The sequence below is a fragment of the Sapajus apella genome, unplaced genomic scaffold (assembly GCF_009761245.1).
Source record: "Sapajus apella isolate SASKATOON/1434 unplaced genomic scaffold, GSC_monkey_1.0 scaffold73, whole genome shotgun sequence".
In the NCBI taxonomy this organism is placed as follows: Eukaryota; Metazoa; Chordata; class Mammalia; order Primates; family Cebidae; genus Sapajus; species Sapajus apella.
Window position 1 is genome coordinate 5,225,575 of NW_022437013.1, and position 19,305 is coordinate 5,244,879.

The 19,305-nt window shown below is 38.3% G+C and overlaps 1 protein-coding gene across 1 annotated transcript in view; it reads left to right on the top strand.

Annotated features, from left to right (window-relative positions):
• Nucleotides 1–14,438, top strand: part of AMMECR1 (AMMECR nuclear protein 1) — a 127,933-nt gene extending 113,495 nt beyond the window's left edge. Inside the window, exons 4-6 of the mRNA XM_032250943.1 lie at nucleotides 6,052–6,142; nucleotides 7,531–7,627; nucleotides 9,885–14,438. Of these exons, the coding sequence (XP_032106834.1) occupies nucleotides 6,052–6,142; nucleotides 7,531–7,627; nucleotides 9,885–9,999 (303 nt within the window). The 3' untranslated portion in view covers nucleotides 10,000–14,438. The remainder of the gene's footprint in view (nucleotides 1–6,051; nucleotides 6,143–7,530; nucleotides 7,628–9,884) is intronic.
• The last annotated feature ends 4,867 nt before the right edge of the window (nucleotides 14,439–19,305 follow it).

Consider the following 19,305-nt stretch of genomic DNA (forward strand, 5'->3'; position numbering starts at 1 on the left):
CAGGTTTGTGTTCCTGATAGACAAAATGTCTAAGTCTCCTACATAAATCAAAATTGGCACTAACTGGTCTTTTGGTAAGCTCTGTAAAAGCCAAGAATTGGTTCGTGGAGACTGAGCTAATATCTAATCTAAAGGTGACTAATTTGTAGGGATTTTAGAGAAGAGCAACATATATATATTTTGGTCAAGGGGATCTTTTTACAAAGTAACAACTGGGGGAAAAAACCCTTCAGCTGAGACAGATGATGAAGCAGAGGTGTTAGAGTATGTTAAAAGGTTAGTCATGCTCAGGTGATGACTTTGCAATCAGTTATCCTTTTTGATTTATGTTTCTGGTATTCTGCTTCCAAAAGCATCTCAGAGGATATTTGAAAGTAAAGACAGGTATAGGAACTGGTCAGATAATGGATAAAAGCAGCCTAAAATATAGTCTGTGGTGGTATCTCAGTTGGTTCAAGAGAAAAGTATTTTTTACTTCACTAAGATAAGAGTTACCTCTAGGCAGATGGTACTAGGATTACAGGCCATCTTTATTTTCTCCTTTATGCTTTCCTAAAAGGATGTTTTGTTTATTTGTTTGTTTTTTAGAGACAGGGTCTTGCTTTGTTGTCCAGGCTGGTCTCAGACTCCTGGCTTCAAATGGTACTCCTGCCTCAGCCTCCCCAATAGCTGGGACTACATGCTCAAGCCACTATACCTGGCTCTAAAGGGAATTTTTTTGTAAGACACGCATACTACTTTTATAAGCAGAAAAAAATGCATGTTTACAGTTTCTGAGGTTTACAAAAGTAAATAATACTGAGCAAAAACAAAAGCTGAATTACAGCAACACTGTTCTAAAAATTTACAATTTGGCCAAATTATGAAGGGATCATGTTAGATAGATATGTACCTTCAGAACTCCAGAATTGCTTTTCAAATTGATGGGCAGATTGAAGTGATACAGAGTAACAACTGGGGATTTGATGGGAAGATCGAGATAATATGTCATCTAAATATTTTTTGGTAGTATCAGATTTGGGAAAAGTGGTTCATTAGGATCTGTGCAAACCTTATCAGCTTCTATGATTAAATTCTTAACTTTTGTAGCTCAAAGAATTATTCAAGAGAATAAACTTAGGGTAGCCTTAAGTTTGAAATATTTTTCTCTTTTATGTTGAATTTGCTTTCACTAGGAAAAGGAAGAGTTACCGTTTTCAAAAGGCTAAGCTGGACCATGACAGAAGGTACTGTGGGGCAGTAAGTTCAAGAGTGGACCATGCTGCGCCGTAGGTTTTGTGCTGTTAGGGGATATAGCACATACAATTTTTTACTCCTAGGAATATAAGAAACACCAGACTCTGAGTCAGACCCATGGACTGTCCAAAGCAGTGTTTGTTTCTGTCTGTGGTACCCAGGGTTGTTTTGTGAGAAAGCATGCATTTATTCTGTGATACCAGCCTCTAAAGGTTAGGGGGTGTGCCAAACATCCTGAGCTCCTCTCATTAGGAACAGTGTCCTTTCATTCACTTGAATTGGACTGGCATATTGAGCCTGGCAGGTCACTCTTATGTGAATAGCCAGCAACTGGATGCTTTGTTAATTGCAAAGCATATTTTTGCCAAATGATTTCATCCAAAAAGACATGTCATACAACTTTCGATTCTTTGACCTCCCGATATTTTTTATGTTATTCAGATAACTCACTGAAAATGAGTAGAGTAAGCCATGGCCATATGATTACAGGGAAACCCAGCATTTGGTTCTGAAAATAGGGAAGAATGGAACTGACCATGGTATTTGCTAAAACAAGATGCCACCCAAGGAAGTAGAGTGGTTCTGTTGGCCAGGATATAATCAGGGGAAGATTAAGCTTTGAGGGTCAGGACTGTGGAGGTAATTGTGGACTCAAACTGTCAGGTTTACATGGAGGCTACTCAACTCAAACAGCACATTTTATACTCATTTATGCTTTTAGCCAGATGACTTTTTTTAATGTTTCAGCATATTCACATTGTTCGCTTGCTGACAAGGCTCACAAGTAAAAATAAGACCCTTTTGTAGTGCTGCTTGTGGATTACAAGGCTAGCACTTGCCTTATTAGACAGACTAGGGAATATTAAGTTTTGACTGTGCAATTATAAGGAATATAATATGGGAGAGGGTACTTTTTAAAAATGCTCTTGTGTTGAGGGTCACTGCATTAGAGGATAATAGTTTTAAATGAAGCCACATTTCTAACACGGGACTAGATAATAAGGATAAATGAAATCTGCAGACAGTCTCAAAGCTTCATTTTAGCCATTATTTGTAATCTCTTCTCCTACCAAACCTTTTACTGTGTAGCAAAATTGATTAATTTGTATGTATCTATTTTTTCTGTGATCACCTGCTGTCTGATAGAGGAGTGAAAAAATAGAGAAATGGACAAGAGATGAAAGAGGATGGGGCTGAGGCCAGGTGGAGCTAGGGATGCATAATCCCTAAACTGGATAATCAACCCCAGAATAATCAAGATATATTTTTTGGTCTTAACATTAATCTTGATATTTAATCATTCTGAACAATGTTAAAAACAAAAGATTGTATAATAGCATTAATAAAAATCACTTGCTATGGAATGGTTCGGAATAAATATGGCTTTTTTAGCATGAAATATGAATCCGTTGAACTGGTCTTAATGTTCTATCAGCACACACAGATACAGCTCTGCTTAATTCCATATCCTCTTATCTATAGTCCTACATTTAATTTACTACCATTGGAGTTGATTTATAGCTTTGCTTAGCAAAAGTATAGTCTTGATTAAAAGAATATTATCACAGTTGATGGACCTTGAAAGCATTTTTATTTTCATAGACCTTCTAGTAATTTTGAAAATAACCTGCAGACCCATATGGCTAGATTTGCAAATTTCCAGTTTTTACCCACCTGTCTGTACTTCAGATAGTGGCAGGATTAGTTAAGGGTATGTTTGGTGACATGGTATTCTCATACGCTGTCTCCTTATCCATCCTTAGAAAGAGAAAGTTACTGTGGTAGCGTTTTAAAGATCTGCTTCGGGGAATCCCAGTTCCCTGGTTCGATGATCTTTTATTTAGTTTATAACTGCGGCTATAGCCTTTTTCTCTTGGGATGTTGTTGGGCCAAAGGATTCTCCAATCTGTATAAGGGAAGATTCAATTATTATGCATGAGGGTTACATTTTAGAGTTGCATCTGTGATAGATGCCTCCCTGAAACAATATGGAATTAGTTTTGGTGCTCATTTCATTGGAGATGACTGACTTTGCAAAGCCAGTGATTTCCACAGGTTGGCCAGAATTGGTCATTCTCCACAGCAGGCCATATTCCTCTTCTCCTGTTTTGATTGTGCAGTATGACTATTTAGTGGCTTGTGGTTCTAGGAGGAAAGAAAATGGTGTTGCTCAGTAGGTGACAGAAAGAAAGCTACTATGATTTGATTTTGTTAAAATCATTATTAGCATTCTCCTGATTCTACTAGCTGAAAAAAATGAGCCACTCTGGTTTTGGCTTTGTAGCTTTGTGGAGAGTATTTCTCACCTATGAAAAAAGTTCATGAAAAGGAGTCACGTTAAAACCACTATACTTACAGTTCAATTTACAGTGGCTTTCAATTGTTCAGAGTCATAGGAACCCAGAAAATAATTAAAAGTTGTAAATGTGTTACTAAATCAAAACTGGAGAATTTGGGTTTTTTTTTTCTTATCAAATTTGATGGTGGGACCTTCTCAAAATGCAGAGTAAATAAAGCAGTCTTATTTGTGAGTAATTTTTGTTTTGGCCAATGTGTCCTTTGTATCCATACACGCACAGCTTAATTAAGATATTCACATACCGTACAATTCTTAGCTTCTTCTAATTGTTAAATTACTAGACATTAAAAATCTGACATTTTTGTTCAAGAATACAGGATGTACTCCTGTAAAGAAAGGACTTAAGTGTCTAAATTACCCCCATTTGCCTAAATCACGTTTTAAAATCTTAATATGTAGCCACAGTTTGTCAGAACTAGAATGCTTATTAGAGGTTACCTAGTTCAATTAGAGTAAAAATTACCTGGGGAGCTGTTCTTTTTCCAAAATATATTTCTTGAAGCATGAAACCTCCTGAACTAATGATAAATGTTGCAGCTCCCCTTCCCACCCCATGCCAGTTAAATATCATTAATTTTGTCTGACACTCTCATCTCACAGATAGGGAGACATTCTTCCTATCACAATTTTGACTAGACACCTTAATAAACACCAAAATTCTTTTCAATTTTAACATGACAGATTTTTGATAAATAGAGTTGAAGTTTCAAAATTCACTTCAGTGGATGATGGAGTATAAATTACTTATGCTGTATATATATATTTTTAAAACAAATTATGAGGAATCTGATATTGTCAAAGAAAAAACATCAAAGCTACTGATCAGCAAGTCAGTATACAGAAAGTGTTGCAAATTTGTCATTGTCTCATCAGGCACTGGAGAGATTAGTGGATATCCTTTATCCTGGAAATGTCTGATAGCTAAGCACTCATATTTCTTCTCAGCTGTGTAAAGTCATTTCCCACAGGGCATGGGAGGCAGTGTTGTGTTCGTTTTTAAATATCTGCCCTGGTTGCATTTTTAGTAGAAAGAGATTCATAAAAATACTGATATTAAATAGATAGAAGAAATAGCCAGAGATGTGCTTTAATAATAATTTTTTTAAAAAAACATAAATTCTTCAGAAGACCTGACAGGCTCCAATGGATGGATGTGTAAAGAACTGAGGAAAGAATGAAATGGATTTTCCCAGAGGACTTTTTATTCCTGAAAAAATTGGAAAATCTGAGGCTGAGGGCAGAAGAAACAAAAGAAGTTTTCATTGACCCCTTTTCCTCTTCTAGACCTTTACATCCATACACATAGAAAGTATAAAGAGCTATGACTTTACTCACGTGCTCTGAAAAGAAGCCTCCATCTTGGGTAATAACGTTTACCTGGTCCTACATCTTCATTCCAGTACCTTGCACAACCTGACCCTCCACTTGGGAACCATTGATATGAGGCAACCACAGATCTGAGAGAACAGAATGGGGTCATTATGCTTTTGAAATTTCATTTTTATCAATGTTTACAAAGAAGTTAAGAACTTTTAATTTTGATCTTTAGCTCTGTACACTATTCTATGTGAGATATGAGGGGAAAGAACATATTCCTTTCGATCATATGTTAATCAAGGGAAAAGCACATTATTTAAAAAAAATCAGCAAGAATTGCCCACAGTTACGTAGATGCCCTTTTTAAGGATATCACCACAAGCTTGTTTTACATAAAAAAGTTACAGTGGTCTCTGGGCTAGTATATAAGGAGACAGCAATAATGCACTACAGTGAAGTGATTTGAAATCTTTATTCTTAAATTTAGTAGAGCTGTGTGAAGACAATGGTGTAGATGGACAGTGAAGGTCTGCCACTAGCCCACTCTAAGCTATTATGCATTTATAAAGAAATACTATCTACACTGGGTGATGACGTAGGATCTGGTTGTTTTCATTATTATTTTTCAATCTTATCTGATTGTGTTTGCTTGCCTACATATAATTTAAGGTTTTAAAGGGAGTAGACAGTTTGGGCGGGGATCAGCACCGAAAATTTTGGAACTTAATCAGAAGTGGTGAGTACCTGCAAAACAGGATGGTCGTTTGCTATATCTTTGAAGTCAGTCCCCTTTGTCTCTAGTTCCTTATTGGCATGAGCTACAATTTGGGAGTGGGGGCAGGATTTTTGCCATCAACCGTCTTATTCTACACACAGCTTCAGAATAGTTGTTCTGGTTTTCCAACCACAATATCATAGCCTAGTACATGTTGGGCACATGCAAATCAGTATTTACCGTCTCTATGGCCATCGTAATGGCCTTCAAATCCAACGTCAGAGCTTTGGAAACAGAAAACTGATATGTCCTTCTAAAAACAAGGGGAAAGGAAGAACTGCATTCTCTTGAAAATTAAATTATAACCTTTTCTTTCTGATTCTATGAAGAAGACTGTACTAATAAAACTGCCAATTTCTTTCAGGTGGGTGTACATGGCATTAGAATAGAATTCATCAATGAAAAAGGATCAAAACGCACCGCCACCTACCTACCGGAGGTTGCAAAGGAGCAAGGTCATTGTTGTACTTTATTTCATATGATCTGGTGAAGAATTTAAACAAATATACAAATTGAAATGCATTATCTGACCTTGCAGTTATGTCTGATAATTGAACAGTGTCAAATTATAAGAAATGACTCTTCCATCACTGCCACTGCAATGTCTGTATCAAGCCGGTGAAGTACTCACAGCAGTTGAATCCCTCCATTGAAGTTTGATGGCATAAACCCATAAGTGTAAATTTTTTAAAAAGCAGAATTTACATTAGTTAGGTTTCATTTTAGGCAACAATTTGCTACTGATTTGAAATGTCTTTTCCCATATTCCATTGTGGCATAAACAAGCTTTTTGTTTGACAATCAGCCACATAGTTCATTGTCATTGTAAGTATCAAATGTTTCATTCTTAGGTGCTTGCCATTACTCATCCTGCTAATATTAAGATTGTAAGTTTCCCATTAAGATCAGAGCATTGAGAAAACATGAAGTATTAGTGTTTTATATGCTTGGTCTACACTTCCTAAACAGAATTTTCCTATTTCACACATAGAGCATAGAACTGTATGAACCAACATTGTAACACAAAATAACTTTCCACTCTGTAAGTATTTTGTCCTTTCTTAGCAACTACTAAATTCTGGTTTCATGTTAGTTGACATGAATCTTTTATCTTGGGGAGCTTTTCTTCTCATCAGAAATCATTTGTAATTCGGTTTTCCCATGTTTGTCTTATAAACGTGACATACATTAATAGCAAAATTTCGTACCATTAAATCCGCAGATCAGAAAGTCTTCAAGGCAGTCACCTGAAGATTTATTTGGGTTGCTTTAGAAAATGTCTTAATCTCCTAGTATCATTAACTTTGTAAAGCAAACGTAAAAGATAGAGTGCCTCAGATATACCGTCCATGTCAGAACTAATAAAAATACCCTTGAATACTGCACACAAACTTGAATGATTACAGAAGATACCATAAGGGACAACAGTTACTGTGAGGTAGTATGGTAGTCCTAAATACTATTGAGTTGGCAAAATGGCATACAGGCTTTTCCCTCCCTTTTAAAGATGCCACTGTTAGAGGAAAGTACAACAGATATGGTTTGTTACAGTCATGACTGAGCAATTTCTGCCAGCCCCTTAGACCCCTTGCCTTCAAATGTGAAAATAAAGGAGCCAATGTTGTTTGACACTGTGGATAGCTAGAATTTAAGGAATGTGCTGATGACCCTTCTCTTGTAAAGGATGAAATCTTAGTTCTTCTGTGTGATTGTTTTTAGGACCAAAAGATTTGACGGCATTTGGTAACAGTGATAGCTGACCTCTACAAAGTCATTTTGCATTTAATGAAAGGTGTTTGTTACATGTGCTTGACGGATATTTTATCTGGTCAACTCTCCACAGGATGGGACCATATTCAGACCATAGACTCCTTATTGAGGAAAGGAGGATACAAAGCTCCAATTACTAATGAATTCAGGAAAACCATAAAACTGACCAGGTACAGAAAGCATTTTCTAGCACAAGGCTAACTTGTACATTTTGATGTGTACGCTATAATCCTTTGATTTCTTTGGTCTCTCTACACTTTCTTTTCTGAAACAGAGTGGAAATGAATGACAGGGTCATACTGAGGGTGGATACAATGGAATTCTGCTTGGCAGTAAACCCTGTATGATGTATGAGCCTATCTTTCCCATCTTTAGCTCTGTGTGATTACTCTGGCTTTTGTACGAGCAAGCCCTTGGAGACTTTAGACTACTTTATTGGAGAAAGTACTTGAATTAGCTATTGGCTAGCTTTTGACATTACTTAGCAGAACCCCAGGATTCTGATAAACAGTCCTCAAATTCTAATTTAACCTCAGAATTTTGGCAGTGATGGAAGTCTACCATGAAAGCTTGCTAGCTTGCTGAAAAAACACAAGTGAGCTAAACTCAAATGCTATATAAATTTCAGCATGGCAAAATAGGAATGCTTATTTTAAAAGGAAAATACCAAACATTTTAGGAAAATGGGCTGCTGGTTCCATTTATTTGAATTCCATAAAACTACATTGAATGCTTATAGTCTGAAAATGGCCTATTCTCAGCTCTGAGGAGTTACAAATTCAAAAATACATCCATCTCTGCTCTCCTTGAGTTCACAGTGGAGGAAAATAGAAGGGGCATGGACAAAATTATTAATCTAAGCCAGAATATAATGGATAATATGCGATCCATTCCCATGAAGTAGGGAAAGAAGACTTCTAAGAGAGTGGGAGGGGGATAACAGATGGTTTCAAAGAGGTAAATTGCAGACTCGGTTTGAAGAATTGGTAGAATATTTGACAGAATGTGCAGGAGGAAAGGGATTCCCTTAAGGAAGACCTTGTGAGTCAAGTGTGGTGAAGTACAAAGCAAGTTAGGAGAATGCAAAATAGTCTGATTGGGCTGGTCTTTCAGTGTAATAGAGAAGCTGATCATTAGAGAAAAATATGGCCCAGAAAGTAGGTTGGGCAGACCAGTGAGGGTCCTGAGTTTCAGAGTAATTAGTTTGGACCTGATTCTATAGGCAGTAGGTAGCTATTGAAGGATTTTAATCAGATGGAGTTGGGGAGGTAAAAGAATGGAATTGGAAATAGGACCAGGAAGCATTGGTATTATCTAAGAATCTGTGGCAACAGTCCAAAAGAGGTGCAACGGGGACCTTAACTAAAGCTGTGGCAGTGAGATGGGAAGAAAAGTGGGGATCGATATGAAAATATTGTGGAAGAAATGAAAGGACTGGGTCATCATTTAGAAATAAGGAAGTCAAGGCTTTAATCTAGATAAAAGGGACCAACGTAATCCTTTAACCAAAGTAGAGACAAGAGGAGCGTGGTAAGTTTATGCGTTGATTTTGGATTTGAGGTGCTTCTTAGGATATCTATATAGAAATGTCTAGTAGGTCAATGAAAATATATGAGCTCATGGCTAGAGATGATTGAAATTATAAGGATAGGGTTCACTGTGGGGGGGTGGTGAACAGTATAGAGTCAAAAGAACTGAATACAGAAACAAAAAAAATTCTACAAGGCAGGGATAGGAGCATTCAGAGATAAGGAGCAATCTGAGAGGCAGGGGAGAACCAGGGGCATGTGGAGGTATAGAACCCATAGTACCAGAGAGCTTCAAAAAGGGTGTGGTGAGCAAATAGAAAAGTCAAGCTGAATCAGAGGCAGCCTTCTGACAGCGATTTCTGTGGAAGAGTGGCAGCGGAAGCCAAGGAGCACTGAGCTGAGGAGTAGTGTGAGATGGGGATTGAAGGCAGAAAATACACATAACTGTTTGAGAAATGTGGCAGTGAAAAGAAAGCCAGACATGGGGAAAAACAAGAGTTCAGGATACCAGGATTAAGAAAAGTTGTTGTTGTTGTTGTTACTTAATGGTAAGACCTAAGTAGATGTGTGGACCAAGAAAGGAACAGTAAAAGAATCAACTGAAGAGATGCATACTGCTGTTAGAAAACTGAGGCTGAAGGGGCAATAAGAATTTCTAAAAGAACAATTTAAACAAGGAATAGTAGAGTGCAAAGAGCACTGGACTCAGACTTTGGATTTCCAGGTTCTCATCTTAGCTTTGCTAGTTACTACCTCTGTGACCTTGGGCAGTCACTGCTTCTTTCTTGGACCCCATTTGCTGATCTATAAAATTATCTCTAAGGTCCTTCCTAGCTCTGACAATGGCATGTTACTTATGTCTCGATGCTAACTTTTCTCTTCCCTGACTTTCTTTCAGGTATCGTAGTGAAAAGATGACCCTGAGCTATGCTGAATACCTTGCTCATCGCCAGCATCATCATTTCCAAAATGGCATTGGGCATCCCCTTCCGCCATACAACCATTATTCCTGACACTGAGCCGCACAACCAGTCACTGGGCCTCTCTGCAGACCTCTTCCCAGGAGACCCTACACCTTCTTGGTCTAGCTATCTCGTTTACTGTACCATTTTATGATGATAGTTTCCGTTGCCATGGTGAAGCTTCGACGTCGTCAGTTAAGATCATCATGGTAACGGGTAGGAAAATGGCATTTGTTAAGATCCTGTTTTATTATTTTAGATAATTGATTTTTTTGCAGCATATATAACTTTGGGGTTTTTGTTCCCTACAATATTATGTGGAATTTTGCTTTGCTATCTCAGTCAGGTTTCTGTTTTTCCATCCTTCTTGCCTTTCTTCCTGTTTTGCTTCCTGTTTTCCTATTTTCTTCCTGTTTTCCTTCTTCCTTCCCTCCTTCCCTTCCTTTGACTGTGGATGGAAGAAAGTGTGCAGTTTTTGGGGATTTTACTTGGGTTTGTCTTTAGTTTTCCTCAGTAAGATAGTTATGTTTTTTTTTTTTTTTTTTTTGATACCTGAGTTTTGGATTAATTCATATCAAATTCAGGTATTTGTATATTACTCTTGATTTTTGTCTGAAATTCACTTTGCTATGACAGTTTAGTAGTTGTGTCTTCACTCCTTAAGTATATGTTTTTTCCATGGTGAAGATATATGAACTTTAGTTCTAGTCGTGAGCATTCAAAGGTCCATGATAGGGCTTGTCACAGAGGGAAAGAAATCATTTATGCCTATTGTGCTGGTTACTATAGAAGAGACTGCCCGACCACTTTATAGAACCAATTTGCAAACTAAAACACTGTTTTGAGAAAGTACAAACTACCTTTCAAAAAGGCTACAGGAATCATTTATAAGAGCAGCAAATATTAGGAAGAGAGCAGATACAGAATTTAGTGCCTTTGAGAAGAATATAATTAAGTGGAATTAAGAAAGGTTAGAAAAAAGGCAATTTAGAAAAATATTCTTGTAAAATTTTATTGTTTCTATATGTGAAACAGCAGATTAGACAAATTTCTTACTCAAGTATTTTTTTAAGCTGAAAAAATTTATTTTGAGCAAATAACCAAAAAGAGACATTTGTCTATTTTATATTAATTTAAATTCATTAGCTCTAGGTTTCAATATATCATGATTGGCTAGAGTCAATTTTAGCTACCATCTAAAGATATGGTAAAAATAATTGAGTGAAACGAAAGTTCATATTTGCCGTGATTTCAGATATGTTTGTCATGGGGACAATACTAGAGTTTGAGAGATACTATAAAATAGCTTGAATCTCTTTCTGCACTACATACTTTTGATAGAAACACATTTACTACATTGATAAGATGTTATGTCACACCTGTGAAAATGGAGTTGGCATTCAGATATGCCATAGTTAGAAAATAGCATCTGCAGGGATAGTCTTCCCATGATGCATACAAAGAGAACTTACTGAGGTCAATAGGAGGTCCATACATATATCCCCAGGAAAAATGACAGATTATTCTGGAGAAAGATGGCCTTCATTTTATGGTTATGTGTGTGTGTGTCTGTGTGTGTCTATGTGGTGTACATATATATATATTTCTCCATGTATATGTGTGTGTGTATATACATGGTGTGTGTGTGTGTATATATATATATCTATATATATATATATTTTCCATATATATATACCATACACACACACACACCTTTGGAAAAATATATATAATTTTTTCAAACAGGAAGCCAACATATCAAGTGATGAATTAAAGTATGCTGCAGAATATATATTCTAAAACTATAAGAAATATCACTGAATATCAAAATGATATAGCTTATACATATAGTTGCTGTGACAGGTGACAGACTGCTAGTTCGAAATTCAAAAATCCTTTCCTAGTTTGTGATATAATTGGCTGAATTCCTTCTGCTTGCCACTGGGGCAAAGCAAACTGCTTTAGTTTTTGATGACAGTTCTTAGAAGTTTGTTGGTATTCCTTCATCCACAGCATCCATTGTTGAGATAACCATTTTCAGTTGTGATGCCTTAAACTAAGAAGCCAATTGTTAGCCTGAAATGCAATCTTGGTAGCCAGTTTCAATGAATCTAGAGATTGGTCAGAAAAAGCTGTTGGACTTTAGAAAGAGATTTTGAGTCCTGTCATTTCTACTTGGGAGCATTTTGGAGCAGATTAGTCTTTCAGTATAAAATCAAGTGGCTACCTGATAGAAACTTTCTTACCCTTATAGGGAAACTGCTGAGCACAAGCTGAATGATATTGTCTGCTGCAAAAAAAAAAAAAAAAAAAGTAAATAAAACAAGCAAACTGAAGAGAGACAAAATAGACCAATATTATCGTGAAATCCATCTTATCCATCATCTCATCAGTTCAACAGGCTCCTCGTCCCGGGTGAGCTTATGGTTAGAAGTTTTTTAGCAAAGATTTATTACATACATAGATGTGTGTGTGTACATATACTTATACATACATACATATATGTGTGTTTGTATTTAACGGTGCTAATCAATCTTGAGCAGGTCACGTGACTGGTCATGCGGACTCTAAAATCATATCAGATTTTTTAAAATCCTTGATATATGCAGATGTTATACAGATTTTCTTAGCAGTGTAATAATGTTATACTGAAGAAATAACCATCCTGCAGGCTTCAAAGGACGAGGTCAGCAATATTTCCCAACATGGCTTGGGGGAAAAGGATAGTTTTGTCTCCTTTTGTATTCAAGTTAATGCAAAGTGCATTTTGTCTCTAAGTAGCTGTTGACTAAAAGATTTTGTAGTGTAAAGGGTGTTATACAAACTGTAATGGTGTGCTTCAAACAAATGCTAGACCCTTTCACCTTTGTCATATATACAAAGCTGTTAAATATGTGGTATGAATTAACTTTGAACATGTTGAAATATGTAGCATGTCTTTAACTCAGACAAAGATTCTAATTGCACAGGTTGTGTTTTAGCCAATTGTGGTTTATTTGTTCAGAAACACAAATGTGAATTGCACTCTTATCATCAGAATATTATATGAGTTCAGTGATCTTTAAACAGCTCAGAAGTAATACTTGAACTTCATTTGAGTAGCACAAAGTTTACATAGCCCCTTTTAAATGTTAATTTGTTCCATTTAAGTTTTTTGTTTTCAAATGCAACTGGGTATTTTTCTTCTTGGAAGTAGTATGTACTTCGCTTTGGTATGTAGCAAAAGGCTTCCATTTCTGGAAGGGTTTTCTTGTTCTGAAACAAGGTCAGCCAGGTACCAGATTCTAAAAGAACAAACTGTCCCCCACCCCTCAAGTGGCCTTCTGACTGCACGAGAATGTGCTACTGTCCTCTGTAGTCTCCCCTAACATGAGAGGTCGGTGAAATTGATGGAGGAAGTGCAAGGCTTGCTTCCCCCAACCCTTAAAGCTTAAAGCAGTTATAATATTTTCAGTCCAGCACATACAGTCCCAATGCCCAGCACACCGGAAGTTTGTATACTGGCCTCTTGTCTTCAAATGTGCAGGAAATTTGAAACTGTCATCTGGAATAGGTTCCATCTCTTATGTGTGATTGATCAAACCAAAGAAGCCCCCAGCCATGCCCAAATGCTGCTTTAAAAGCCTGCCTTCCAGTCCTTACAAAAACCTTGCAGGATTAAATGTGTTAACTTTTTTATTTTTGTACAGTTTCTAAGTGATTTTTGCTAGTGATGTTAAAATGAATTAAGTTTATTTGAGGAGTGTGAGCACCTCCTCCATTTAAATAAACTGGTGACTTTCCTTTTATTTTTTAAAAGTGGAAACCCATTGTGTGCCTCTCGATTTAAGGGTTTCTGATGACATTATTCTTAAGACCAGCATTGATCCTTTATATACAAAGATATGTTTTCCTTGTTTTTTATTACTATTTCAGAAGAAAATGAACCTTTTATTTTGCTCTGGACCCAGTAACTGCGCTGGTACATAGACGCACTGAGCAAACAAACTTTTGTAACCACCTCTGACTACTTTTGTATATCAAAGTTGATTACTTTTGAAATATTTGGATCTAGTTTCTAAGTTATTTTAGTGTTTTATATGTTCCCCAAAATTACTTTGAATCGGTCACCAGCATAATAATGAGTTCTTGGTGATACAATGGTGAGACTTGTAATGAGCAAAAAGCTACCTGGAGTAGCTCTTCTTTTCCTTCTCTCTTAGCAACCTGTTTTTTGATTACCGTAAGACATCGCAGATTACCTGAAACCCCTTCCAGTATAAGTAGGCCCTCCTTCCTTCCACATTTAATTGCTTAATAGTTTGAAGAAACTATTGGAAATGGGCATTTTATATGACATGTATGGCTTTAAAATATTAAATATGAGCAAAAAGAAAAAAATATGAGAAGGTTTATGTGGGTCTGTAAGGTATGGCTGTGGAAAGATATTGTAGTAGTTTTGACACTATTGTTATTACCTTTAAAATCATTTACCCAATAAAATGTTAAAACTGAGTTATAAGCTTGTGTTTCTTTTTTAAGTTTAATCTGTCTCATCATAGGATCTTGGTCTCGTTGGTACTTCTTACTAAAAGGTTAACAGTTGAAGGCTCTGAAGGAATATAGTTAGGAACAGACACTGATTGATTGCCAAACTAACACTTGGGGAACCTTACCTGCTGGCAACTGCTCCCTGCCATATGATTTGCCAATGTTATCCTTTTGTCTATTTCTGAATCCTGGTTTGCTGATATAGATTAGCCTTTATTTGGACACCCTAACCTGGCCACATCGATCCTTTAAGAATCCTTCAGATCCTTTGCCATAGATCTCAGGCAAGTATCAGACTTGAACTCTGGCAGGAGCTTTGCTGTGCTTAGGTCTGCTCTGGATTTCTTCCAAATCAGTCAGTGGTTATTGGGCATTTCCTCATTGTTATCTGGTAGGGGGAAGCAGCAGTGCTATTCAGTGAAATCATCTGATGTGGGGACCCTCTCTCCTACCACCAAGGCTTGTCCATTTTCTGAATACAGTACAGAGTCTGAAAATGCGATTGAGCATTTTCAGAGCTTGTATGCACCCATACACACACTAGGCATACCACATGCTTACACTTATTACCACTTATTTTTTCCAGTTCCAGATTGGTAACCCCAACTTGTGCTTGGGGGAAGCACCTGTAGTGCAGGGTAGGGCAACTGGTGACTTTCAAGGGCCAGATAAGAGCCTATGTCAAGAAAGGGTTCTCTCAGGGTGCTGCCTCTGCCTACTGTTGCCTTATCCCTTTCTCTCTGGAAAGGCTACCAAGGACATTGTTGAAATACCTTTGGCTTTTTCTAAAACATTTGCTGTCTCACTTTCATCATGCACATTTTAAGATCCGTTGCTAGTTGAATATATCCAGGATGACTTTCTGTTACATTGCCCCAAAGCCCTGGTAACCATGTGAATTTTGTGACCCGTGCTTATGTCCATCACAGTGGCTAAAAACTGTTCACAGATCCTGGAGGACTATTGCGGTTTTGAACAGTGCTCCATAAAGGCAGCCATCTGCTCAGGGTTTACCTATTTTCATCATTCATATTTAATGGGATGTAAGATTTTTTAATCATTTAGACAATATTAATAGGTTCAGGTAGAATGAAGTAGTTTAATGAGACCACAGCATTGTTTTTTATAGCATTAGTGGTTAACTCTGGTCTGGACAAATTTCAACTTCAGTAATCACACTCCACCTACCTAAATTCTTCCCACAGTTTCAGCATTTCCACTTTAGATTTCATGCCCCGCTGGACACTGTCTAAATGCTTTACTGCTTCCGAAGGCAAGTGTGGGCGTGTAGGATGAAGCAGTGTCTCTCTGTTGCTGGGAAATACTACCATATCTAAGAGGTCCTATCAGTATTGAGGGAAGGAGAAGTCTGCAGTGGGGAAGTCACACCTGGATTCAGAGCTGCCAGCCAGGAGAGCCAATGAATGACTGCCCATTCAGAGAATGGCTTTACCCACTTCCTGAAGTTTCAGCCACATAAGCCAAGACAAGTGTGGGTTTGGACTGGGGAAGCTCTGATAGGTTCCCATCTGTATGCTCAAGCTTTTCACCTACAGGAGGAAGAAACGAATGGGAGGGTGAAAGTGAGGAAAGCCAGGGGTATACTGTTTTTGGCTACTGCATTAAAATACCTTCCTTGACACCTGTAGCCCCAGATGGGACAATCTCATATTCCAAGGCTTAAACTTGTTGGAAGAAATCTTTCAAGAATTGGAGAGAATCACATTAGGTCTCAAGCACTGTTCTGAAGCCAATCTACCTCCTCACCCCAAGAGTTTGGTTGCAACCTTGTTTAGAAATGACCCCTTAATAAAAAAAAATTGCTATATATATACAATGGGATATTATTCAGCCATAAATAACATTGAAATTCTGTCATCTGCAGCAACATGGATCAGCCTGGAGGACATTATGTTAAGTGAAATAAGCCAGACACAGAAAGCTAAAGAAGTTGATCTCATAGAAGTGGAGAGTAGGATAGTGGTTATTAACAGCTGGGAAGGGTTGGAAGAGTGAAAAGGGAGAGGTTGGTTAAAGCAGAGGTCCCCAGTCCCTGGGCCGTGGACCACAACTGATCTATGGCCTGTTAGGAACCAGGCCTCACAGCAGGAGGTGAGCAGTGGGAAAGCAAGCATTACTACCTGAGCTCCACCTCTGGTCAGATCAGTGGTGGCATTAGATTGTCATAGGAGCACAAACCCTATTGTGAACTGCACGTCTGAGGGATCTAGGTTGTGTGTTGCTTATGTGAATCTAATGACACCTGCCCCATCTGTGGAAAAACTGTCTTCCATGAAACCAGTCCTTGGTGCCAAAAAGGTTGGAGACCACTGGGTTAAATAATAGAAAAATACAAGTAGGGTGGAGGAATGAGTTCTGGTGTTCTATAGCACTATAGGGTGTCTATAGTTAAGAATTTAAGATATATCTTTGGGCCGGGCTCGGTGGTTCACGCCTGTAATCCCAGCACTTTGGGAGGCCAAGGCGGGTGGATCATGAGGTCAAGAGATCGAGACCATCCTGGTCAACATGGTGAAACCCCATCACTACTAAAAATACAAAACATTAGCTGGGCATGGTGGCGCATGCCTATAATCCCAGCTACTCAGGAGGTTGAGGCAGGAGAATTGCCTGAACCCAGGAGGCGGAGGTTGCGGTGAGCCGAGATCGTGCCATTGCTCTCAAGCCTGGGTAACAAGAGTGAAACTCCATCTCAAAAAAAAAAAAGATAAATCTTTGGATAACTAGAAGACAGGATTTTGAATGTTCCCAACACAAATGATAAATGTCTGCTGTGACAGATTTGCTAATTATACCCTAGTTTGACCACTATATATTGTACGTATTGAAACATCACTGTGTAGCCCATAAATATGTGCAATTATGTATCGATTAAAAAATTAAAAATTACCTCTTTATTATGTTTTGAAGGTACTAACTATGTATCTTAAAATGGACCCGCCCGGAGACCTGGTGGAGGGTGTATGCTGTATGTAAACCAACAAGGTGCGCTTGGCAGCTTTTCATCACGACAGACGATTACTTAGTTTGACAGAAGTGAGATGTAGGGTATGCGCTCTTGTCTGCAGCACACAGCTGGGCAGTGGCTGAATTACATGCCTCTATGCTCACCAGCTGCCATGGCATCTTTGAGCTCATGCTCCCATTCTAAAGGCACATATCCAAGTCACAAGGGGTGGATAATTTGTTCCCCCTTTAGTCTCCCTCCATGACGGGAGAAGCTCTTGGTTTTTCAATCAGAATCTTAGTTGGCACCTCATTATGTTAAAAATCAGATTGAAAACACTATTTCATTGCTATTAAGCACAAATGTATACAAGCTACTTATTAATGAGAACAAGGTTGTTTCGATGACTATAAAATGTTGCAATTGGGTTGAATGACAGTGAATAGTCTCAGCACTCTATTTCTATGTTTTAGCTATTCAACAAGAAGGTCCTGATTTGCACAGAGATCAGATTGCTTAATTTTATGAAAGTGTGTACATAATAGGTTTAAAGTGTAAAAACCCAGCACAGTCCACAGCTATCTGAAGCTTAACAAGAAGTCTGGGCAGGAGAAGCATGACTCCTGAGGTTTGAAGACAAATGAGTAATCTGACGGCTTCTGCTAATGCACTGGTGGTCTTCAGTTGCCATTCTGGATATAACTTATTAGATGTTTGTTAAGTGTCTTTTGTTTTTATTACAGTTGCAAAACACAGCGTATTTCAACACACACATTTTTTTAATTAAATGTTTATGGAGGGACGGGCACAGTGGCTCACGCTGTAATCCCAGCACTTTGGGTGGCCAAGGCTGGCAGATCACCTGAGGTCAGGAGTTCAAGAGCAACCTGGCCAACATGGCAAAAAAATTAGCCGAGCATGTTGGTGCACACCTGTAATCCCAGCTACTCGGGCAGCTGAGGAAGGAGAATCGCTTGAACCCGGGAACCAGAGGTTGCAGTGAGCTGAGATTGCGCACTGCACTCCAGCCTGGGTGAACAGAACAAGACTTCATCAAAAGAAAAAAAAGTTTCTGGAAACTTGAGGCTGTTTTGACAGAACCCCAGGATCCCACAGGACAATCAAAACCACTGCTGGAGCCTCAACATACCCAGTTATTTTGAGAGCTTTTGGGAAGCCATCATTTGATTTTTTTTTTTTTTGGCCTTTTCCTCCCAAATGTCAGGCTCAACATGATCCATCAATATTTATTGAGTGCCTGTCCCTCCAGAGGCACAGCACCTTGCTTGGTTCCAGAATAAATATAGTATAATTTTGTAAGATAAATTAATAATCCATTCTGGGCTAAAAGTTGTAAGGAGCATATGAGTTTGGTCTAGTTGGGTAAAGTCCTTCAGACTGGGGCCCAGGTAACATTAGAGTTTTTTATAGGGTTTCACTAAATAGCTTCCACCTCTGTGGCATTAGAACATAGTTGTAACTGCCCCTGTTGAGAAATTATATTTCCTTGCACTCCAATATGTCAGCACCAGAAATCACCCCATACTGGGCATGATCATGATTTCTTGAGTGAAGGAGATTGTTCCCATAATGTGGCTCTCTTGCTCCTTAGCAGGAATACGCAAGGTGGCTGGAAGAGAAGTGATGTATAAGAAATAGGTTTGATCGAGACCATCCTGGTCAACATGGTGAAATCCCGTCTCTACTAAAACTACAAAAAATTAGCTGGGCATGGTGGCGCATGCCTGTAATCCCAGCGACTCAGGGGGCTAAGGCAGGAGAATTGCCTGAACCCAGGAGACGGAGGTTGCGGTGAGCCGAGATCGCGCCATTGCACTCCAACCTGGGTAACAAGAGCG